The 24,733-nt window shown below is 36.9% G+C and overlaps 2 protein-coding genes across 3 annotated transcripts in view; both read left to right on the top strand.

Annotated features, from left to right (window-relative positions):
* klhl5 (kelch-like family member 5) overlaps positions 1-4,238 on the top strand; it is a 47,907-nt gene extending 43,669 nt beyond the window's left edge. For both annotated transcript variants that reach the window (XM_024289873.2, XM_024289872.2), the window contains one exon: positions 793-4,238. In XM_024289873.2, coding sequence (XP_024145641.1) covers positions 793-849 — 57 coding nt within the window. In that variant the 3' untranslated portion in view covers positions 850-4,238. The remainder of the gene's footprint in view (positions 1-792) is intronic.
* A 5,745-nt stretch (positions 4,239-9,983) lies between these two features.
* wdr19 (WD repeat domain 19) lies at positions 9,984-24,691 on the top strand. The gene is made up of 36 exons (XM_024289685.2): positions 9,984-10,135; positions 10,789-10,880; positions 11,312-11,377; positions 11,499-11,624; positions 11,704-11,822; positions 11,903-12,018; positions 12,139-12,219; positions 13,723-13,835; positions 13,925-14,098; positions 14,173-14,243; positions 14,315-14,487; positions 14,992-15,112; positions 15,190-15,296; positions 15,369-15,485; positions 16,802-16,957; positions 17,180-17,327; positions 17,412-17,622; positions 17,799-17,958; positions 18,034-18,144; positions 18,253-18,362; positions 18,438-18,495; positions 18,583-18,723; positions 19,159-19,241; positions 19,335-19,418; positions 19,498-19,644; positions 20,630-20,754; positions 20,860-20,969; positions 21,061-21,129; positions 21,207-21,284; positions 21,637-21,733; positions 21,829-21,953; positions 22,550-22,631; positions 22,706-22,856; positions 22,940-23,063; positions 23,146-23,222; positions 24,476-24,691. The coding sequence occupies exons 1-36, from the start codon at positions 10,130-10,132 to the stop codon at positions 24,585-24,587; spliced, it is 4,041 nt and encodes a 1,346-aa protein (XP_024145453.1). The 5' UTR covers positions 9,984-10,129; the 3' UTR covers positions 24,588-24,691.
* The last annotated feature ends 42 nt before the right edge of the window (positions 24,692-24,733 follow it).

Raw genomic sequence — 24,733 nt, 5'->3', positions numbered from 1 at the left:
GACTGTATAAATTTTTTACTTACTATATATCACCTTAAAGGGGTTCATCTTTCATGGTCTCTTAATTTTCCATGTTTTTTTAAACAGCAGATTGTGTTCTCATTCTGATTGGCTGTTGACCGTGTCAATTAATCTCTGTCCCGTCAGTGTCTCCTTTGTAGAATACTGAACTTATTTTTCTATGAAGGTTTAAAACTTTGAGAGTTTAAGCGAAAGAGAAGTGTGAAAATGATTGTTCTTGCTTTTAAGAAGTGCATAAGGTGTGTAGTGAGGATTTTTCCAGCTTTAGAACATCTAGAATTAATTTTGAAAATAAAGATTGTTCCCAACATTATATAAAGTTTGGAAATGTTATTCTTTGATTCAAAAACTGCAGATCTGAAATTTAGAGAACAATTATGTGTTGATTGCTGCAGAAATATGTTCTAAAGTTTATATGCAACCATTAGTTGTATATGAGAACTGGACCGGGTGAGTGTGATGTCACCCATAGAAAATGACTTCTGGTTCCACTCAAATATAGCCAAGGTATTCACCATTTTTTTTTTTTTGGAGCCGATCAATGTTTTTAAGCAGTGATTCATTAGAATCAGTCAGTTTTTGTTACTATGGCAACTAATCTCACCAATCTGGAGTGAGCTTGTTGAAGCAAACAAGATTCTGTCAATCAAATGGTTTGAACATCTGACGTGAGACCAGTTTAATAGCCTGCAATGCAGAAAACTATCATGAAAAGAGGGAGAATTTGCTTTGTGGCCGTCTGTGACTCCTGTTTTCTCTGTTGTGTTTCAGGTAGCGCCTCTGTGTCTGGGCCGGGCAGGTGCTTGTGTGGTGACGGTCCGACTGTAAAAAAAAGACATTCAATGGAGGATTGGGCTCACAGACTGTCTTTAACAATTAAGAAGACGCCCAACGAGCCATCTGCCCATTCTTTTGGTTGGTTTTTATATTTATGCACACCGTTTACATTTTAGGGAGAAATGAGGGTGAAGATTCACTTTAGCATCCTGACAAATTTTCCCATCTGAGCGACTTCCAGCCAGGAGCGAGCTGCCACCTCCACGCACAGGGAAAAACACATCTGCTGCTTTTATCCAAGCACAACAGAACTGCTGTCTTACAACTTTAGATTTTCTGCCTATTATATTTTTTTCCTATCTCACCCTGACAGAGCTGCTTTCAGCATCTATTTTTTGCTGACAAATGGGTGAGATTGTCAAGAATGCCTCACTGTGTGCTCCCCGCTCTCCTTCCACTATCTGATGCTGTTATTTTAATACCTTCCCTGGTATTTTTATGCTGAAGTTGGCAAGTGAGTATCTGTGCTCCGGTGCTGTTGTGTGCGGATTTCTGACAGAAAGGGTTTTGACATAATCAGCACGAGCTCATAAACAGCTGTTCGCGGCTTCATTCAGAGGAAACACTTTGTACTTGGCCTGACGTTTCTCTTGTGTTGCATCAGATCGGAAGATTCTCCTGCTGGAAAGGATTCTTTTTTGGTTTGCAAGTTCCACAAAGAAGTTGTCAAACTTTGTATTTCTGTATTAATTTTTAATCGTGTTTTTCCTGATTTTTGCTTACAAGGTTGGTAAATGTGAAACAGGTTTTGTTGGCATAATAACGCTGCTGGTCTCTGTGGGAACTTTTGTTATTTGATCACCTTTTTCTATTGTCAGTGTTGACGATTCACTCCGATCATCTTTTGATCTGTTGTAAAAGTGTTTCTAGTGGTGTTTTAATTATGATATTGTTTTTAGCCAAAACCAAAGAGAAGGACTCAGCTGCAGACAAGATGGTGCCTGATATATTCAGATGGAAGCAGAAATGATGCTACTTACTCTAAATCCAAAAGTAATGCAGAGTATAAGGACCAGTTTACAAATATTTTTTTTAATTACAACTTTGAATATCGTAAATTTAGATGAAAGAAGTCGTAAATGTTAAGTTAGAAGAATAAGTCATATATTTGACTTTTTCTAATAAATGTACAGGTTTTAGAGTTGTACATTTATTAATTTAACTCTCATAAATTTACTAAAACAAAAGTCAGACATTTACAAAAAGAAGTCGTAAATTTACGAGAAAAAATAAATACATTTGCAAGAATAAACATCATTAATTGCCAGAAAAAATGTCATAAATTTATGAGAAAAGACAATGTCATACATTTATGAGGAAAAAAGTCATAAACTTGCGAGAAAAAAAGTCTTAAATTTACGAGAAAAATGTCACAAATTTACGAGAAAAGAACTTAAGTCGTCTGTTATCAGACCCTTGCTGGAAGATGAAAGACGTGGAGCTTCTTGTGAAGCTTTATTACTAAATCGGTGTCTGAAACAAAGAAATTCTGAACCTTTTAGCGACTCAAAATCATTAATTAAATTATAATCAGTGAGTCTGACTTTCCGGGGTTGGATGTCGTAATGCAAACATTCGTAATATTTTAAACATTTAGCTTAACTGTTTAAATCCAAGTTTAGTCAATCTGCTGCTGCACACACCACTCACTTGCTGGACTGTGGGCTCACTTCCACTTTAATCTCGTACATTTACAAGATTTAAAGTCATACATTTACGACTTTAATCTCATAATATATATATATTTTTTGGTGGCCCTTATACTCTGTCGTACAAAAGTGCCCTGAACTGTTTAACTAACACATTCATTAAGCTTAAAATTGGGGGACACCATAACTGATTAGACTGCCTGGTACATTAAAGTTATGTTTAGGACTTAGTTTCTGCAGAGCGGCAGGAGTTCATCAGAAATTCACCTCTGAGTTGTGGGTGGGACTGTTGGCGTTGAGTGAGCCTGCCTTCTTTTCCAGTCATCCCTTTGTGTACACGCTCTCCCTCCAGCCCCTTACGCCCCATCCTGACATTATCAGTTCAGTAAAATTGGCGAGCAATGTTGGAATAATCCAGCTGTACAGTTTGAGCCAGATGTTGGCTCAGACAAAGAAAACATACATGGATTGTAGCTTCTATGTTACAACTGCAAGCGGTCTTCAAATTGCAAGAAATACTCCGAAATGCAAGTTTAGGCTTATTATTTTTCATTAGAAAAATGCCACAAGAACATGTTAAAAACACCAAAAAGACCTTTTTTCACTGGAGTGGGTCTTTAAGCCATTGTGTGGATGTGTGTTCTGTGCTTAAAGCCTGCAAGCTCTTATTTTATCTTAAATGAGAATCTTCCTTCCATTCCCTCCTCCTCACATTTTCAATTCCCTCACATTTCCCGTTCCACCGTCTCACACATCCCTACACAGATGCACACACCATTTCCTTCCACAGCTGGACCGAGCACACAGCAGCACTGAACAGCCGACCGTGTAATGAGACCATGAATTTAATAATGTCAATTCCAACGGCGCTGACATTTTGTTTGATGTCATGTTCAGACGGTTATTAGATTTTGATGCAAGTATTAGATGAGAGGAGGGAAGATGAATCTCTGAGATAAACTTGTGTGTTTTTTACTCGTTGTTTGTGACAAGATTTACGACCGCACAATGACTACTTAGCTGTACGTTAGTGTCTTTTGTTTTGTTGTTTTTTTTCTTCAGTAAAGAGTCAAATCAAGCACCCTGTCAAGAGCTGACAGATGTGGGGCTAATGTAGCCCCGAGAATCCACTTTACATTCAAACATGACAGATAGTACACACTCCCATCTGTGCACAAACAGCTGAAAGCCAAGCGCCCCAGGATCTGTGCAAGATTGAAAAGCAACCCGAATTTTTCAGCATGACGTCTAAACAGCTGAGACAGGCGAGTTGGTAATTTCCCGCTGATGCTTCTTCCTTCTCGTGCTTTATTTTGTACGACTCACCTTCTAACCTGCCTGCAGTTTTCAGTCGTAATTCCATTTAGATCTGAGCAGAAAGCATCTTTACTGTGTTCTTTATGTGTTTACAGGCAGATTAATAAAAAAAATAAAAAAAAAACATTCCAAAATATATCAAAAGCTTCTATTTAAATACTATGTATATGAAGGTACAAGTCTGTATTGTGAAAATGATGCCTCGTGAATACATTTATGTGCTTCTTTTTGTACCACGAATTCCGATGATGAATTCAAAATATGCTTTATTGATCCCCCAAAGGGAAGCGGAACAACATAGACAGTTGGTGCCACAGATGCTCCTCTGGTTTACCTCTTTAGTAATCCTGTACATGCAGTATATGCTGCTGCTTAATGATCTTTTATACAATAAAGTCAAAAAGTGATTTAAAACGTGTTTTTTTTTCCCGTCTCCTCAGTCTACTCTTGTTTACAGTGCAGATGTTTTTGCAGGCCGCCTGCATTTGTCACAATCACTATAACTGTCATCACGTTGTAAATTTGTTTATGGGCGGCTCGTTTCTCCTGCAGCAGCCCCATCAGTGCAGCTCTACTGGTGGCCTTCACAGTTCAGCTGTTTGTTTTTTTGTTTGTCTTCCCAAGCGTGGCTTTGCATTTATTTTCTGTGCCTGGAAGTTAATACGGAGGCTCATTACTCTTTAGGAGCGCCTCTCCTCACTTGCAAAGCTGCAGAAACAGCGACAGGTTGAAGTGTTTGTTGAGTAAAGTAAATGTGTGTGCGTTCGGGAGAGGAATGATCGCAATTTATGGATACTTTTAGCACAGATGCAGCGACTGGAGGCCAGCTGAGTCCTCTGTTATTTATCGCAGGTGAAGCTTTAAATCATTAGCAGTTCTGACAAATGGTTCCCGCTGGCACTGAGAAATGGTGTCAGTGACCTTGTCTTGTAACCTTAACACCGCCTGATTCTATTACGCCCTGCAAGAAACAAGACCAGAGAGGATAGTCCACATGTTCAGACATTTTTTAAAAAGAGTTTCATTTTTCAGTACAGTATTTACATAGGACTGAGTATCCTCCTAAGTTTTATTCTTACATTTTTGTACATATTAGTGAGTTTTTAATAGTTCATTTTTATTTAATGTCATTAAAAGGCTTCAGAAAATGTCAGGTTAGCTGGTCGGCCCTCAAACATTTTTACCTTGCCTAATCTGGCACTGTTTGCAAAAAGTTTGGACTCCCCTGCAGTGGAATGTAACTGGCTCACGTCTGAAAATGTGTACAATCAAACTCACGACAACAGTTTTTATTTATTTATTTTTTGGAGCATTTCTTTTTACTACTTTTGCTCTTTTAATTTCCCATGAAACTTTTTTGTGGCAACGTTTGATATCCGTCTTTATAGCACAACCCCAGCTTCTTTTTTGAGACTATATTACACAATAATTTCAAAATAAACCCGAAACTGACTAAAAAAAAAACTCAATTTCAAGTGGTAAATTCTGTCATTTTTTATTGCAAAAATTGACATAAAACAGTTTTCATGCTTTATAGCAAAATATGTAACATAAGAGACCAAATTAAGACATATGAATCCAAAAAAGAAGCAAATGCAAAGTCAAACCAGTGCGTAATATCTTAAAAAAAGACAAGGGAAGTTCCAAAGTTTATTTATTCCATGGGATATCACAATTGTCTCTTAACATTTAACCAACATATCAAAGTGAAAAATTCCTGTTAAAACAATAAAAGGGGAATAAAAATAGCTTTAATTCCTGCAGCTGCAGAGAACAAATCACATAACATTAGCAGTCTTTTGCATATGAAAACATCTTATAATTTGTTGAAGAACCAGAAAAAGAATTTTTTTTTCACACTTAGCTTAATGTCTTGCAAGCATTCATATTTCACCAAGCATTATTCTGCATTTCTATTTTCATCATTTTGCTGGCAAAATCCTTCCGCAGCTCTTTTCTGTGCATCCTAATGAGGTCTGAGTCAGCATGCTGTGTTTTGTTTCAGGGATCCGGAGCACGCAGCAGCATTTGTTTCATATACGAGCTGCTGCTATTTCATTTCGTCTCTCCGGAGGAAATATAATCTCTCATTTTCCATCAAACTTGAGAAAGTACTTACAGGGTCACAGCAGAGTTTTCTATTTCTGTCAGCAATAATGAAATTACCGGAGTAGAAACGGCTGACCTTGTTTGGGATGATAAGATGATACGGTCAGACTAAACCATGAAGACTTCAAGCCGTCTTTAATTACTGTCAGTTTGGAAACAGATTGTCAAGGACAGCAAAACTTTAGAAATAGATTTGCACAATTATTCTTAAAGATTAAAATTTTAAAACTAACATCTGGTACAGTAAAAGTTAACCATTCAGAACACAATATCTTAAATACATGAATGATCTACAGACAGTAACTGGCATGATTGTGATGAAGTGAAGAAAAGACATGGATCTATTTTCAAACTCCACCTTTTCACTTGAAGATCAGTTTTAAACCAAATTTAAATAATATTTGTAGGATTTTTTTTATTATTATTATAGAAAAAATACTATTGCTTCAAATAAATTGTGTTTTTGTAGTTTTTCTCAATTTAATTGAGTTTTGTCATTAGATTTGATAGATTTTAAACAGTACAGTAATAGAAAAATGATTAATGATTTTATTTTAATAATCAGAGTAAGTTTAGAATAATAGAATAACATTATCTTCTGTTGCTCAACAGTCTAGTTGCTGTTCAGAGACAAAAATCTTAAAGTATATGATTAAATTTACATGTAAAGATTTTTTCTAAAATATTGGATTATACTCCAATTTTTTATATTTGTTAATAACATGAGAAAAAAATAACAGTGCAACAAAGTCATAACAGCAAATGCAATGTTTGATTTTCTTGCATTTGTAATTCAAGCAAATCTGCTGCAGCGGGAGGATCTTATTTGACACAAAGTGTGTTTTATTTTGAAAGTAACATGTGCTGCTGTCAAAGTAAAATAAATAAAAATTCCTAAACATGGAAAAATAGAATTTTTGAAGATGGAATTAAATTATAAATATTTAAATACTACATTTACAAAATAATAAATTGAGTTTTTTTTTTTTTAGTTTTCTTTAATAGAGAAATATTACCTAGAAGTTTAGCAGCAACCATTTGAATAATTTGATCACAAATATGGAAAATCAATGAATAACTGCAGGGCAGACACGTTTATTTATTTATTTTTTTTACTGCTTGTGCATCTCAGACGTTTAGTCAATTTAGAACGTAAGAAGAAAACTAACCAGAGCAGCTCATGTCTTTGTTTCTACCAATAGATATGACCGTTTGGCAAAAATATTAAATGAGCTTAGAGAAATTCATCTTTTACAAATCAGAAATAGTTTTAAGTTTTCAATGGTATTTTTTGCTGACTGCTTTCTCCTTCTTCCGCTTTTAATCTAATTATCCGACTCCTTTGGTTTTTCCTTTTTCTCCATTTCTTTTATTTTTCTTTTTTTTCTCCATTCTACTGTAAAAACTGGTTAATCTCTTTTCTTTTGTGAATACGCCTCCTGCAGCTTCTGCACCTTTCCTTTCTAAATTTAGCTCCTCTGTGACTATTTCTGTCTTTTCTCCAAATGGCTTTTATCTGTCTCTCATACCTCTGTACTCTTTTTATTAAATGATTTCTTGTCCCTGAGCAGCTCTCTGTTTTAATTCTCTGTTCTCATGAGTATTCAGAAGGGTTTCCAACCTCATTTCTATTTTTCTTTTTCCTCAAAGTATTTTATTCTCTTTTTTTTGCTCTTTTACTGCTTCTTCACTTTTGTTGTCCCTTCCTCTGAACATTTCATGCCTCTTAAATTATTCCTCTTAAGTTGCTTTAAATACTCACAGTGTTAAGATTTTTTACTACACAACTTAAATTAAATATGTTTTTGTGAATTGTTGCCAAATGTGGTGCAATGTTTGTATATCTCCACTATGGAGCGCATCTTCAGAAGTTAGGATGTAACAACGTTTAGCAATCAAATCAAACTTTATGTGAATAGCATTTTCCCAAAAACATTACTCAAAGTGCTTTACACTAAAATATAAATCAATGTAAAAAACACACATTCACAATCACACTGGAACCTCACAGAATGATAAGCTATTTTACTTTTTTTACCTTTACTTTACTGTTACTTTTTAAAACCAGAGAACCACATTAAAGGGGTGAATAAAGCCACACATCTCTAGAGCTCCAGGTTACAAACCCGTAGAAGAAGATTGATTAAGATTATGAGAAAACCTTTTGCTTCCACAAAAACCAGCTCACAAGAGTTTATTGTTTCGGTCTGACAGATGAGTAAAAACGCCACAAGACACAAACATCAACACTAAATTTTGGAACTGTAAACCCTGAGAGGATCTAAAATAAATACTGTTGCACTGAAGATGCTGCGATAAAAGAGTGTGTGTTCTCATCTCGACCTATACGTTTTGTGGCAACAAAAATCATCACTACACTTTTGTGAGCCTACAGAGGAAGGGTAACACGTCAGCATGTGTTAGGATTTCTCAGAGGAACTGCAAACAAGGAGATAAGTTTAAAAAAAGAAAAAAGATGTATCTGAAGGTATGAATGAATGCAAATACATGCAGAAGATAGACAGAGAATTAAGAAACTACTTTGACAAACATGAGAAAAAATAGAATATCATCAAAATCTTTTTTGACTTATGTAAAGATAACACAATAAAAAGAGAAATCTAATCTGTATTATTAAAAAAACACAACTTGTACAACATCAAGCATATCAGTCAACCATTCTAACAAATCAGATGAAGCTCAGTGTTGGTGGAAAAACAAAAGCAGGATTTTTTTTCCACTTTTTTTAAGCAAGATCAGATCAGAGGTGATTAAAACAATCAATAATCTTACTGTACTTGTTTTACCAAATGATTTTACCATTATTTATCTGGGTAAACTTACCTCAAGATTTACAGTACTCCAAGTAAAAAAAAAAATGCCTTTTTAATGATGCAGGCGAAGCCAAGAAACGCCAAAATCATGGAAGCGGCTAAGCAAGATCTCCTAACTCCACAGGACTAGACGTCAACAATTAAAGATATTTAAGACACGAAGAGACTACCCTTTACTTTAAGAACACATTTGCCAAATACTGGGAAAGCTGGACTCACTACATAAATCCGAATAACACCTAAAGATGTAATGTTTTTACCATGTGTATTTGTTTACCTTTTTGCTTGTTCATTAACCAGGCATATAGGTCTATAAGTCATTTCTAAAGACAAAATATCAGCTTTCTTTCACTATAGTGAGACAAATTAAGAAAAATCTAATTGATTTAAAAATAAAAAGTCAATATGGCAATTCTGCTTTGTGTTTTTTTTCCTCTCTAGTTCACTTCTCAGTATGTACATGTACACATGTATGTGTTACTCTTTGCATTACAGATTGCTTGATGTCAGTTGTTGTGTAAAAACAAGCAATATAAAGAAGTCACACTCATTGTAGTCCTGCTTTTTTCTTTTCTCTGTGAATTTGTCTGGACACTACAGTTGTCCAGAGAAACTTAAATTAAACGTTTTTAGGAAAGTTTATAGGAAAATAAATGGAGTTTCCAAAACCGAGTTTATGACTTGTTAGGAATGGATTGTTAGGATTTCCATAATTTTTTATTCATTTATTTTTTTGCAGAAACTTGTTTAATTTGATCAATTTTTACGCCGTGACAGAAATAAATACATGTTGTATATGTAACAGGTGGAAATACTATCGTTAAATTCTGTAAAATGGGAAATAGGTGCCATCTCTTGGTGGAATAACGGAACTGCATCGCAGTATAAGAGCAATGGTTTGTGGGAAATTTTCAAATGTCAGATGAGTCCGTCCGTAAAAAAAAAATGAAATTAAGCATTTATGTGTTTGTTAAAATGTTTTGTTACTGTAGAAAAAAAATACAAAAGAGAAAAAAACTTTTTTTTTTACTTGCAGAAATGCTTTGTAACTGCAGAAAATAATTGTCTGTCTGTAAAATTAGCAAAAATTATCCAAAATTATTAAACCGTTATGCATAACTGTAATATTTACTTGGCTGCAGGAGAAACTTTTGATATTTTTTATCATAAAAATGCTGCCAGTCTTTTGAATGGCAGAATATGGAGGTGTGTGATTGGCTAGACGCTGTTGCTATGACATCGCTGTAGTGGACGCCTGAGAGTGAGGCATTGTGGGAAATACGTAATGTTTTTCTTTTTTGTTTCAGGCTGAAAATCTGATGGGATGAAGTTTTAAATGTCAAAAGAATTAAATAAACAAAAATGAAGGTAAGTTATATCGTACCGGAGTGAACTTTGTACCGTTTATTGGGAAATACGTTTGAAACAACAACAAAAACTTAGCTAGTTTGAGCGTTATGCTAACGCTTGGTAGGTCTTAGCTGTGGTTTTATAGCTAAGGTAAATGAATTTAGACGACACGCCCTGTGTTCTAAAGATAATTCATGCCATTTTTAAGAAGTTGCTGATGGGATTTTGAGTGTTAAGACATTTTTTTCAAAGGGTTTGACAGGGTGTGCATTAAAGCCGAGTATTATGAGTTTTTGTACAACTAAGTACGTTGCAATAAAGTTTTTTTGAAAATTCCAAGCTATGTAAATGTTTTTTAAAAGTCACACAAATAATTTATAGGTATTTGAGAATTAGCCACTTTGACCAATTGAGGTTAATGCACAGGGGAGGAGACCAAACATTTTGCTACCAAATGTGGGATAATCTGTTGTTTCAAAGGTAGGAAGAACAAAAATACAGAATAAATTTTGTTTTAGATACTTTTTCACCTGTGTAGTGCAATAAAAGGTTGAATATTTAACAAAAAAGAAGGGGAAATCTGAAAATTGTCACCTTAGAGAAAAGTTAGAGATTAGATAAGTGATATAATAGAAATAAATTAAAATAAATATATTTTTTAATGTCCACAGAGCGTTTTTATTCTGGCTGACAAAGCCTGGATCGGCTCCAACCTGCTGTATAAATGGCAAAAAAGTCTTGGGAATTATATTGCTGTTGCTGGGTGAGTATTATTTTGGAAGAAAGATTTTATATCTTAAGGCCAAGATTGAAAGCAGAAGTTAAACGTTTTCTACTTTCTACTCTATCAAATCGTGAATATGACAACTAATACAAATATAAAATGAAATACATCAGTAGGGATGGGATGAAGTTTGCTTTGTTCCCCTCCATTTCAAGCAATAAATCATGTTCTCATTGATGTTAGTTAATATTCACTGTTTAATGAATCTTATCTGACTTGAGTTTGTATTGTATCACTGCAAAAACCTCTTTTTATGATGAGTACACATTACTTACATTATTGTTTAATTTTTTTTTTATCATTGCATTTAATTAGTTCTATAATGAGTTTGCTATATATGTGTGATATTGTTGTATTGTCCACAATCAATGCTTGAAATAAATCACTAAACCAAACTTTTATTTCTACAGACAGGACAACTCAGTAAAAATATTTGATCGATATGGACATAAATGGACTGAACTCAACCTGCCGGGGTAAGTGGAACATTCTTCTTAGTGTTGTTTGATCAAAATGGAATTTATTCCTTCTTGTTAAATAGTTTTCATAGTTTAAAAAATAAAGATCTTTCGCTTTTCTGTCTTCTACCTCTATAAGACGCTGTATGGGGATGGACTGGGATAACGACGGCGACATTCTGGCCGTTATTGCAGCAAAATCCAGCTCCATCTACCTGTGGGACGCAAGTGTCAACAAAACATCACAGATAGACAGCGGCCTGAGGTATGACAATTAATATTAATATACACATATTTTGCCTCCATTCCTATTTTTCCTAATGGCGTCAATGTGTTTCCCTCAGCAAAGATCAGATGTCCTTCATCTTGTGGTCAAAGACCGGCCCTTTGTTAGCTGTAGGGACCACTAAAGGAAACCTGTTGATTTACAACAGACAAACATCACGTAAAATTCCAGTCTTAGGTAAATCCAACCATAATATGTTTGTTTTATTGAGTCTTATAATATTAGTCATAAATGTCTGATGTTGCCAAACTTTTTAGGCAAACACACCAAAAGGATCACCTGTGGATGCTGGAATTCTCAGAATTTATTGGCTCTGGGCAGCGATGACAACACTCTCAGCATCAGTAACCACGAAGGAGATACCATCACACAGGTATTGGTGCATTTCCTTTAGTGTCATGTAGATGGAGCATCACAACATCCGTTATTGTTACTGACTGAGGAAGTCTGAGCCAAAAGATGTCATTAATCTTTCACATTTTCCTCTTTTCAGGCTCCACTTCGTGGTGAACCTGCTGACATTTACTTTTCATCAATGAAAACAGATGAAAGATCATCTCACGGAGAGAGTACTGTAGGTTTCTTGCTTGATTTATTTTATCTATAGGCAGTGTTTTACCTTATATAAGTGAAGCTGTTCAATACTATTTATATTATTTGCTCTTCCACTCTTCCTGGATTGTTTTTTATATTTTCTTCCATAAATAGTCTTACACGCAACTTAAACTCTTGTTTGTAACAGCATGTTTAATGAGTGCAGTTTTTTTATGATAGTATTTTAGATTTCCAGAATAATGTATTGGTTTTTCACTGTCATTGATTTTTTTACCCATTTTGAGTTACTTTATATTTTTTTTCATTAATTTGTTTTAGCTGTATCTGTCTATTACAGGGGTCTGCGACCTAGGGCTGAGGAGCCATTAAAGTTAAAGAAAAATAAAAAGGTTTTATTTTTAAAAAGTACTTGTAAAGTAAAAAGTATGTGAATAGTAAAGCAAAAAAAGCAAATCTTTCACAAACAGTTGAAACACAGTATTTATCACTCCAGGAGGTTCCTGACTTCCTCAATGGTACCTGTAATTCTCCAACAATCTATCAATTCTTCATACCAAAGTTTTACCAAAACACTGAGAGATTTTTGAGCAAAGTGTACCACAAAAAAAAATATTTTTTTTGACATAAGTAAGCACAACCAGATATCCTACAAAACACATGTTGGATTATAAAGTAGAATTTCTATTTTTGAACAAATTTTAAGTGTTTGAAAAATGTAGTTATGGTCACTTAATTAGCTTTGGTTTAGTTTTAGCTGAGGTGCACCACAAATGGTAAAACAATAATAATTTTATTTTTAATAATATTGCTTATTATACAAGCTGCTACTAATCTGCTACATTGAGATGATCCAATTTGGCACAAGGTGTTTTTTATTTTGACAGGAAATCATGTAAATCTGTGTCAGAAGTAAAAACTATTTTATATTTTGGGGGAAAAAAAGCTATTTTTGCTTTATATTTTATTTATGCCAAAAACAATTGTGCATTTATATTTATCATTATAGTAAAAATAACATAAATACAAATCGGTGTATTATTTTTACTAAGGAAGAAGTCAGATGTATATTTGTTATTGTTATTTGTTGCTGATCTATGTCTGTAAATGACAACTGGAAGACGTAAAACTTAAAAATAAATAAACATAAACTAAAAATCAACTCATCATAATTTGCAGTTTCACAATCAGCAATTTTTGCTCTACATTAAACAGATTCTGATTTTTTTTTCCCCTTAGCCTTTCTGTGTAAAGTTAGCTTGTTCTTCTGTAAAAATTGTGTTTTTCTGGAGGTACTCCAGCCTGGATGTGTGTTTAATTTACATACAAAAATATTCCTGGAAAAAAAGGATAAAGTCAAACTTTGTGGGTCCTATTGGGTAGTGATCAGTTAGAAATCAATTCGAATGACTCTCCAAGTGTTTAAGGTTGCAGACCTTCACTGGATATTTTCCTCACAGAACTACATTTACTAGTTTCAGCATTATACAAGTTCATATTTTGAACATGACCTCTGACCTCTCAGGTGAGTGTGATTGTGGATAAGAAGTTCCTGATGCTCTTCAACGTCAACGACCCCGACAACCCAATAAAACTGGCCTTCCAGAAGACCTACGGAAGCATTGTGTCCTACCACTGGTACTGTTCACTTCTGCACCTTATTTGGCACAGTGGGGAGTAAAGCAAGGCAGAGAATCCTTTTACTAAACTTTTTTCTGGCCCTATAGGTATGGAGATGGATATATTCTCCTTGGATTCTCCCATGGCTACTTTGTAGTTATTTCCACACACATTAGGGAGATTGGCCATGAGATCTATCAGACTCGCAACCAAGAAGATAGTCTCAACAGTGTGGCCGTATCACCAGCTCTCCACAAAGCTGCATCCTGTGGGGACAACAGGTAAACAGACCGTCAGCGACGCCCCACAAGGTTTTTATAAAGGAAAGATTTTCATTTCTGCTCTTTTGTTGCAGCATCAAGGTTCACGAGTTGTCTGAATCGAAGTACATCAGCAGTGTTGTTCAACTTGATGAGGACATTAAAGGTAAACATTTCCTTCCATTTCTTTCTGAGGGTTCTCAGCTTCCTCCCACCTCTCTGTCCTTCCACCCATAGGTCTGGATCAGATAAGCTGGACAGACGACGGTCAGCTTTTTGCTGTCTCCACACAAAAAGGGGCGCTTCACGTCTTTCTGTTCAAGCTACCCATCCTGGGTGACAGCTACGGCACCAGACTGGCCTACCTCACCTCCCTGCTGGAGGTCACTGTTTCTAACCAGGTGGAAGGGGTAAGAACAGACAGATCTGTTTTAAACACAAAGAGATTCGTCAAAGGAGCTCATTTTTCTGTCAATACCTCAGAATTCTCCTGATTGGTTTAAATATTTTGCTGTTCTAACAAAGATCATGACTGGTTTAAAGTAATTTAGGGTTGTCTAAATACTATATGGTTTAGTATTTTGTAGTAGCTTTTATTGGAGGGGGGCAAAAATATTCCTTTTTTATTGTTATGATCATCTCTGATGAAAAGAGCAGCTATTTTTTCCATTTTTGTGGGAGGAGCTCTTTAAATGAGATTTTGTTCATCAGATTAAAATTACAGCAAAAAACCATTGGGTATAAATTAGAACTAAATTGGACCAATGTAAAGTAAAAACCAGAACCTGGGATCTTCTGATCAGAGATTTAGGAGATTTGTCTTTTTTTTAATCTATTATAAAAGTATCAGCCATTGAATTTTTTTTTCTTACAGTGGTTTTTGGAGTGATTACGATTTTTTGTTCTGTTTCCAGGAGAAACCGGTGACCATAGAGGTGGAAGTAGAGCCCACATTCATCGCGGTGGGACCGGATCATGTGTCTGTGGGCATGAACAACAGAGCCTGGTTCTACGCTCTAGACGACCAAAAACCCGGTGTGTGTTTGTGTTTGAAACGTTGACATTTGTGTAAACGTATTACATTACTCATGATTGTTTTGTGTGTCGTTCAGGTCTTAACCTGCTTAAGGACACAGAGTATTTAGGCACAATCGCCAGCATGCACCTCAACGCTGATTACGCAGCAGCTCTGTTTGAGGGGAAAGTGCAGCTTCACATGGTAATGTAGCTTCTAGACTACATAGGACTCGGTTTGAGCGTGTCCAAGCTACAGATGTGTGTTGTACTTTAGATTGAAAGCAGGCATCAGGAGGAGAGGAAACAAATGAAGCTCTTTCCAGATGACGACAAAAAAGGCCGGATCCTTTGCCATGCCCTCACCTCGGACTTTCTCTACTACGGCACTGATGTAAGGTTCAGTTCAGGTCATCTACAGAGTTATATATTGTCTGATTTCTCCAGTTTATAAATCAGATTCAGGGGTATTCAAGTGGCACTGGTTTCAACACTTAAAGACCTATGTTTTGCAAAGCTGTGTACAATTTACTACTGTGTGCACAGCTTTGCAAAAAAAAAAAAAAAAGAATACAATTAGTTTAACCTTAGACATGTCTGTTCTGAATGCAACTTTTGTTTTTTAAACACAAATTTCCCCTTAGACGACTCAAAAATACATCACCAGCTTTTTTTGTCACAGCAGTGACATCATAAGTAAGAGACGATGTGGTTTATTAACCACAGTACAATAGAATAAAACTACAGAAGCTCAAAACAGCCTGCCCTACTTTTTTATTCTATTGACAGTTTTCTCATGATAACGAGATAGTGGACCTCATTATCACAACATTGAAAACGCCGCCTGCTTGGGTGTTTTTGTGATTTTGTTTCATCATTCTGTTATTATCTCTTCTTTTTTGAAGAAATTGAGACATGTACACTTAAAGCTATATTCAAGCTGAGCATGTATTGCACATTCAAGAACGCTCTTCATGACACACCCCCTGGTGTTTGTTCACACTGGACAGGCAGGGAGGGGCTTCTTGTTTTTTTCTTTTTTCACTGCTAACACTTTGGTATCTTATAATTCCAGCCAGATTATTGTTTACAACAGTTGGCACTTCCGTGTTTTGAAAAGGACGTCATCCATGTGTCATTACAAAATCTAAGTTGGTTAAAGTTCAGCTGAGTCTTTGAAGTGAAACGTTCAAGACTAAAAATCTGCTTGACAACGCTTGAGTTCAAGTCGATGCAACCTGTGCTAATGTAGTTGAACAAGTAACACCTTCTGCTCTTTTATGGACTATTTTCCTCCACTTCTGGCTCTAACACAATCTACTAGTACACAATTTACACTATCAGGTGTTGTTGCCTGGCAACAACAAAATCTGTCTCCAGATTGCTGCTATCATTTTTTTTTATTATTATTCAACATAGCAATGGTAACAAGATAATTTCCCTACTATGAGAAAGTTTTATTCTATTTCAGTCTAATAAATGAGCCTCAACGCGTATGCTTCCTGTGCTGTATCAGTGTTTCGGGACTTGAAATAACCTGTGACCCATTGACCTATTTTTGTTATTTAACAGGGGGAATTTCCTATTTAAATCAAGCAGAAGTTGTATTGAAAACAGAAAAATTAAATGTAAAACTAAATGTTGTTTTCATATTTTTTGTCTTTATGCGTACGTTGACAGTTATCAGTGTCGTTTCATCTTTTTTCTCAGATGGGTAACGTGGTGTGCGTCCTGGTGGAGGACTGGGAGACTCTGAGCACCTACTGTCATCCCGTTGGAGTCAGGAAGGTGTTTCCGGATGCCAACGGCACACAGTTGGTGTTCATCGACGACAAAAACAGCGGCTTCCTGTTCTCCCCTGCAAACGTCAGTGCGGTTAAACCTCAGCTTATTTTCTAGCAGAAAGTAGTGCTTTGGCAAACAGCGTTTAGAAGTTAATTAAACATAAATCATGATGACTGAATAATTCAATGTCTATGAAAATCTTTTAAAAATATATACAGTTTGGAATGTGAAAAGCTTCAAAACCAAATTTGAAGATTTGTGTCCTTTCGCTGCAGAAGTTTGATGACTCTGTGTCCATCACAGGTAACGACCTCCTGCCTCGAGCTCCCAAATTTTTCTCCCACCATCACAGGAGTGTTGTGGGACACCTGGCACGCAGACCGTGGCGTGTTTGTGGCTTATGACAGCGACAAAGTCTACACCTACGCCTTTCACAAAACCACTGTTTATGGTAGGAGGACTGTTGTTTCTCACACATTTTTGTGAGCAGAAGATTCGGCCGATGTTGTGTCACGTTCATTTTGTCTCCATTCAGGCCCGCGGGTGGTGTTGGTTGGTAGCGCTGCACTCCTCTTCTCCCAGAAGCCTTTGCTGCTGTACAATGGTGAGCTGACCTGTCAGACGACGAGCGGCAGGACCAGCGAACTGGCTCTGAGCACGCACGCGTTCCTCAAGCGACCTGCCGGCTCTGCTGCCGATCCAGAGGAGCTCAGGAAGCAGCTCGCTCACGCCCTCCAGCTCAAAAGGTCAAAATAATTATTCTATGCAAACATTTTTGTGTTTTATTTTCTTTCTTATTACGGTTAATTTTTATTTAACTAAAATTTAACTGATTGTCCAAAATCCTTCGACTAAAACCCTTTTTTTGTTTTGGAGCAGACTCTTATTGTTAAAATAGTGACATTGTGAGGTTCCTGTCCAGGTTTCAGGAGGCGTGGGATCTGTGCATCTCAACAGGAAGCAGTGCAGACTGGGCGGCGATGGGCACCGCTTGTTTGGTCCACATGGAGGTCGAGCTAGCCATCCGGGTTTACCGTATCAGTGGCAACACGGGCATGGTACTGTCACTGCAGAGCATTCAGGTAAACCCGTCTGCATCTGCCACACCGGTGTCATCTTTTTAACGTTTTGAAGAAGTCTCCTCTGCGTCGGTTCAGGGCGTAGAGGACAAGAACTTACTAGCAGGACACCTGGCCATGTTTCTGGAGGACTACGACGTGGCTCAAGACCTTTTTCTGTCCTCAAGCTGCCCAATTGCTGCTCTAGAGGTGCTGTCTGGATTTTTTATCCTCACATCATGTCGTAAAATATTTAGAAATGTATGTCAGTAATAAGCAGTAATGCTAATGCTGGTGCATGTTTGTGCACGAGTTTAGATGAGAAGAGATTTGTTGCACTGGGACAGTGCACTTTTGTTGGCAAAGAGGCTCGCAGAAGACCAGATTCCCTTTATATCTAAAGAGTATGCAATTCATCTGGAGTTTGTGTAAGTGTGCACGACACACAACTCAAAAAAATGACGGGAAACTCAGTCTTCATAAAGCCTGTGTTATGTTTTCAGAGGGGATTACGTGAACGCTCTGGCCCACTATGAGAAAGGCAACACTCACAGTGATAGCGTAAGTTTCCTCTTTTGTATCTGATCATTTTTTAATAGCTGGAGGTGAGGATGACAAAATGACCGTGGGTCTTGTGTGCGATTCCAGGAGCACGATGAGACGTGCCTGGCAGGCGTCGCCAGGATGTCCATCAGGATGGGAGACGTGAGGAGAGGAGCGGCTCTGGCCGTTCAGCATCCCAGCAGACTTCTCAAGAAGGAATGTGGAGCTATTCTGGAAAACATGAAGGTAGACTTGAAAAATGGAAGTGCAAGAAATCTTGAAATGTTGTCATTTTTATGCCACAACAAACAAATCTTGTAAATTAAAGTGTGGTTTAGTTACCTTGATGTTTTGTAGGTGGTGGAGAATGATCTTTTACTGAAATATAGGGGTTGTGAAATGGCTGATGATCCAACCTAAATCTAGTAAAGGTTTAACATTTGTTTTTTGGATTTTTTTGCATTTAAAAATAAGATTTTTGTCAAATTTTACCTATTTTAGACCATAAAGGGTGAAAACATGAATATATACAAAAAAGATTAAATAATTTTTACTTGTTTTTTTTGTCTTTTCCTATAAAGGTCACATATCTGAACAGATTTTGCTTTAAAGGGTTTGTTAAGAGTTGTAGAAACTAATCTTTTTGTTTTTTTGCCATCATTTGTGTCGACTCTGTGGCAGCAATTCTCCGAAGCCGCCCAGCTTTATGAAAAAGGTCAGTTTTATGACAAGGCTGCGCTTGTTTACATCCGCTGCAAGAACTGGTAAGTTGGATGTATACTCTCACTTATTTTACTCCTTAAATAAACCAGAAGTCCTGAATTTTTTACCTTTTTTTATTTTACCCCCTCTGTCAGGGCGAAAGTAGGAGAGCTGCTCCCTAACGTCTCATCTCCCAAGATTCACCTGCAGTACGCTAAAGCCAAAGAAGCAGACGGAAAGTAAGGTTTCATTTTTGTTTTTTACAAACTTTTGGAGTTTTGACAGTAGTTCTGGTGCAATGAGTACTTTGTGTATCAGGTATAAGGAGGCTGCTCTGGCCTATAGGAGCGCCAAAGACTGGGACAATGAGATCCGCATCCTGCTGGACCACTTGAACAACCCAGACGATGCCGTCCGCATCGTCAAGGAGACGCAGAGCATTGATGGAGCAAAGATGGTGGCCAGGTCAGTCGCTCAGCTCACTGCAAAGCCAAAAGTTTTTACCCCATCCACAGATGTTCTTTAAATATGTAAATTAATCCACCAAAGAAGAAAAATTATTATTTTAAGAAAAAAATCTAGTCACCATGACATGTTTTCTCAAATTCAAATTATTTTTCTATCAAAAAACGTTCTTGATTATTTTTCTTGTAAGACAGATTTTTTTTCTTAAAATTTAGTTTTTGAAGTCCACAAAGATCGAAGTCACCTCAAAAATATTTTGAGAAACCTTTTATTAATTTGCATCTTTTAGGAACTATTTTGCCCATTGACAGTCATAAAATAAAGAGCTAAGTTTAAATATTGAATGGCAACTATATTTTTATTATGATTTTTTTTTTTTAGACAAAATCAAAAAGTCAGTTTTTTTGTGAATATATTTTCTGCAGAGCAACAGGAGTTTATCAACAATTTGAAACTGTTGGCACAGAAGTAACTTTGCTATGATATCCCATCATTCCTTTGTTTACACTTTCTCCTGCTAGCTTACAGCCCCTCACAACCCCATGTTAACATTATTGTAGTAACAAAACACAAATGTGAGCAATATTGGAGCTATCGAGGAAAATTAATTAGACGAGGAAAATTAGGACATTAGTGGATCTATTTGTCAGCAAGAGGATGCATCAGAATGGAGTGGAGCAGGGAAATGCATCAAAAACCAGAGCGGTTTTAAGCCTCTGTTTTTTAATCTGCTGTTGTTCCATCACAATTTGAATAAAAAAAATACTTTAATCTTAAATTATTTTATATATGTCCTCTATCATGAGGAAAATGCTAAACAATGTGTTATAAACAACAAAAATACAATTTTCATTGGGGTGGGTCTTTAAAAAGGCAAAAAAAAAAAAGAGAGAGAGAGAGACTTGCCCTTTTATTGAACTGTTGATTTTTAGCTTAAAGCTTAAAAAAAGGTGCTACTGTCCTAACATGTATTTGTGTCCTGAAGGTTCTTCCTGCGCTTGAACGACTACGCCTCAGCCATCCACTTCCTGGTTCTGTCCCAGTGCAACGAAGAGGCTTTCCATCTGGCACAGCAGCACGGGCAGATGGAAGTCTACGCTGACATCATCGGTCAGCCACCATCACAACCTGAAATTCAACTTAACTAATTATGCGTGCGTTTGCACATTGGTAAACAGTTTTTATTTATTTGTTTTTGGTGTGTGTGTTCTGCAGGCCCTGAAGCAACACAGGAGGACTACCAGAGCATTGCTCTCTACTTTGAGGGAGAAAAGAAACACCTGCTGGCTGGAAAGTTCTTCCAGAAGTGTGGGCAGTACAGCAGAGTAAGATCTATTGGTTATTGACTCGTCAATCATTTTTGATTCTTAAAAAGACGATCAGTTAAATATGTTATGTCATACATCCTGGTCCCAGGCCATAAAGCATTTTCTGAAGTGTCCCAATACTGAGGACAGCCAAGCAATCGAAATGGCCATAGAGACGGTGAGAGCTGCATGACTTTGTAAGAGTTTATATATTTAAAAAAAATGCTGTTTTGATTAAGTTTTTGTGTCAATCAGGTGGGACACGCCAAAGATAATGCTTTGACCAATCAGCTGATAGATTACCTGCTGGGAGAAAGTGATGGAATGCCCAAGGTAACGTCTCTTTTAGGTTATCAAGGAGAAATTCTTTAGAGTTTTATAGTTTGACAAGTTATGTTTTAGGTAAATAACATGTTTGCAACAATTAAACATTTTTAATGCCACAAATATGCATCAAACCACTTCTGCTCCAAACTTATCTTAATTTACCATCTACTAGAAAGCAGAAATTTAAGTGTCTTTTTTTATTTTAAATAAATACAGGCATCAACACCAAAAAAAATACTTTTTTTGGAGGTGAAAGTTTGCAGTTTTATTTTTGGAAGCATAAATTCCCATGCAACTTAGCGTTAATACTCTTCTCTAAAATCTTTGTAACCAGTTGACAGCTTCACTTTTCTTCCAGGATGCAAAGTACCTTTTCCGCCTCTACATGGCGCTGCAGCAGTACAAGGAGGCTGCTCACACCGCCATCATCATTGCCAGAGAAGAGCAGTGCGCAGGTGTCACTTCTGTCCTGTTAAGAACAATATAAATCTATATATGTGCACCAGTGACTGGATTGGTAACAACCTTTGTGGTTCATTTTGTGTCATAGGCAGCTACCGTAACGCTCACGACGTGCTGTTCAGCATGTACACAGAGCTGCAGGCTCACAAGATCAGAATCCCTGCAGAGATGGCCACCAATCTGATGATCCTGCACTCCTACCTGCTGGTCAGGGTAAGCTCAGCCGACAAACAAAATAGAAGTTTGATTCATCACATTTGAGGATCTTTTAGATAGACGTTTTCTTTTAGTTCTTTGTTTCACTTTCCGCTTTTGTTCACTTTATTCCACTTGTTAAAACAATTGTTTGTATTAGAACGAAATTAGTTTTTTGGATTGAAATGTGAAAAAGTTTGATCAAAGTGTGTCAGAAAAGTAAATTAAATTGTGAACACGAGAATCAAAAGGATTCAGGCAGCCCAATTTCTATACGGGATGAGTCTTTTTTTTTAAGACATTATCTTGTAGCTGAAAATGTGGAAGCATCAGAATAAAAAAAGGGGTGTAACGATTAATAGACTTGTGCATGTGAGCTCAATGCAAGTCTTTCTGCAGATTTGGCAGGTGGCCGCTTTTCCTTTTTTTGCAAACCATAAACTTGTCTTTTATGCCTCATTAAGTTCTGGAGATTTAACAAACAGACTTTGCAACAAGATAGTACGTTTTGTGGAGATAGCTCCACCTTTATTGTATTAAGACAAACAGAGCAGCTGATGGAGCTTCTCTGCATTCTAGCTGTAGTTACTCTGAAATGAGGTGTTGTTCTACAGATCTATTCAAAGAAAGGAGATCACCTGAAGGCGGCGCGTATGCTCATCCGCGTCAGCAACAACATAAGCAAGTTTCCTGCACGTAAGTCAAAAAAAAAAATCAGGACCCACTGTAACAATCTTCTGTTAAGCCGACGCTCGTATCCGTTTGTGCAGACGTCGTTCCGCTTCTAACGTCAGCGGTAATCGAATGCCAGCGTGCCGGTCTAAAGAACTCTGCCTTCAGCTTCGCCTCCATGTTGATGAGACCGGACTACAGAAACAGTGTGGACCTAAAGTACAGGAGGAAGTTTGAAGCTCTGGTTCGGTGAGTGGCGAGAATCAGAAGTCGAGTGGTTATGGTGTTAAAGTGTGATGTCGATACCTGGATCTCTCCCGTCTCATCTGCAGACATCCACAAACGACCGAGCTGGAAGAAGAAACGACTCCGTGTCCTTACTGTGGATTCCAGCTGCCAGAAAATGAGCTTCTGTGCATCGTCTGCAAGAACAACATCCCCTACTGCATCGCCACAGTACAAGCTCCGCCCAACGTTTACTTCTGCTGCTTTAAGACGGTTCTGATCATTAAAAATGTGGGTTTTTTTGTGCCTTCAGGGTCGTCATATGATAAAGGAAGACTGGTCCATCTGTCCGCACTGTGAATTTCCTGCTCTGTACTCGCAGTTTATTCTGTAAGTAGCACTTGAAAATAATTTGTCGTTTTCTCCGGTTGAATTAAGTTTGTTTGTAACTGTGGCCATTCACAGCACTTCCTATAGTTCTAGAGGTCTCACTCCGATCAACTTCTGATCCATTTTAAAAGTGGTCATTTAATTACAATTATGCCAATTTTGCCAAAATCATAAATCCTGTCATTTTCTAGGACATAGTTTCTGCAGAGTGGTGGTAGTTCATTACAAATTTGCCTCTGAGTTGTGGGCGGGACATTTGGAGTAAAGCAACCCCGCCCCCATTCCCCTCCTCATTGATGCGAGCTCAGCACATCTTTCTATGTCACAATAACCTTTGTCAAACTGTTTTTTTTTCATCTGCTTCTGATTTACAACTTGAAGAAATACCCAGAAATGATCATTTTAAGCTCAATTTCCATTAAAAATGTCAGAAAAAGGCACAAGAAAACTGCAAATATCTCAGCTTTGATCTGAGTTAAAGTTTAGCATCAGGAACACAAAAAACTAGATATGCAGCATTATCTGAGATAATGCAAGTGTGAATGCTGTAAGCCAAATGTGGCCACTGAAGATACAAGAGATATAGCTGAAAATGCTGTAACTGAAAGCTAAAAAGGTTCAAGCTGATAGCTTGCCAAAATATTAAAATGCTAAATTAGCCAAAAAACTGGAAAAGTGTCTAATTTTACCAAAACAGCTAGCATAATGCTAAAATATTAGCTAAACTCCATATTCCCCCAAATAACTAGAAAAATGTCAAAATTATGCAAAACAGCTAGCATGTTGCTAATTTAAGTGAAATTGCAAATTACCCTAAAAAAACTCAGTAGTTGCTGAACATTTTAAAGTTTGAGTGGTGTTTGGCTGAAAGTATCCGGAAGTTCACAAGTTTTAAAGTGCACAAAGTTTTTGAAATATTTTAGCAATTTCTCATGCATTTCCTATTGGGTATATTTTGCTCAATATTTCAAAAACTATAAAGTTTATGAATACCGGAAGTACAAGCAATTGTGTCCTGAACGAGCTGAACGTTTTGACACAGATTGTGGAAATTGCTGTAAAAACGTAGAGAAAGGAGCAGGAGAATCATCGGTGTGTGAATGCTTTCAAGCATTCACACACCGATGTGATTTTGGGCTCAGAAAGTGTTATTCACATACCAGAAGTAATCAGATTACCTCTGATCTGCTAAATGAAAAGCGTTTCACCTCCTTCCTTTGACCGCGTTTGTCTCATTGTTCCGACTCTTCCAGGCTTCTGGAAACAGAGACGGCCTGTCCAATGTGTTACCAAAACCTCAGTGGGAAGGAGCTGGAGAAGATCTCCGATTGTTCAAAATACCTGCAGACTGACACGGATCAATGACGAGGCAGGATCAGTGCCCTCAGGAATCTTTTCTCAGTTGTCACCTGCTATTTTTTCATCTGAATACACGTATTCAAATTGTAATAAATGTCGCATTTGAACTACGCAGATTCTTCTTTATTTCCTGTTTGTAAAACTATTTTGAA

The sequence above is a fragment of the Oryzias melastigma genome, linkage group LG1, assembly GCF_002922805.2.
Source record: "Oryzias melastigma strain HK-1 linkage group LG1, ASM292280v2, whole genome shotgun sequence".
Lineage (NCBI taxonomy): Eukaryota > Metazoa > Chordata > Actinopteri > Beloniformes > Adrianichthyidae > Oryzias > Oryzias melastigma.
The sequence above is the reverse complement of the archived record's forward strand: the minus strand, read 5'-3'. Positions and strand labels throughout refer to the sequence as shown.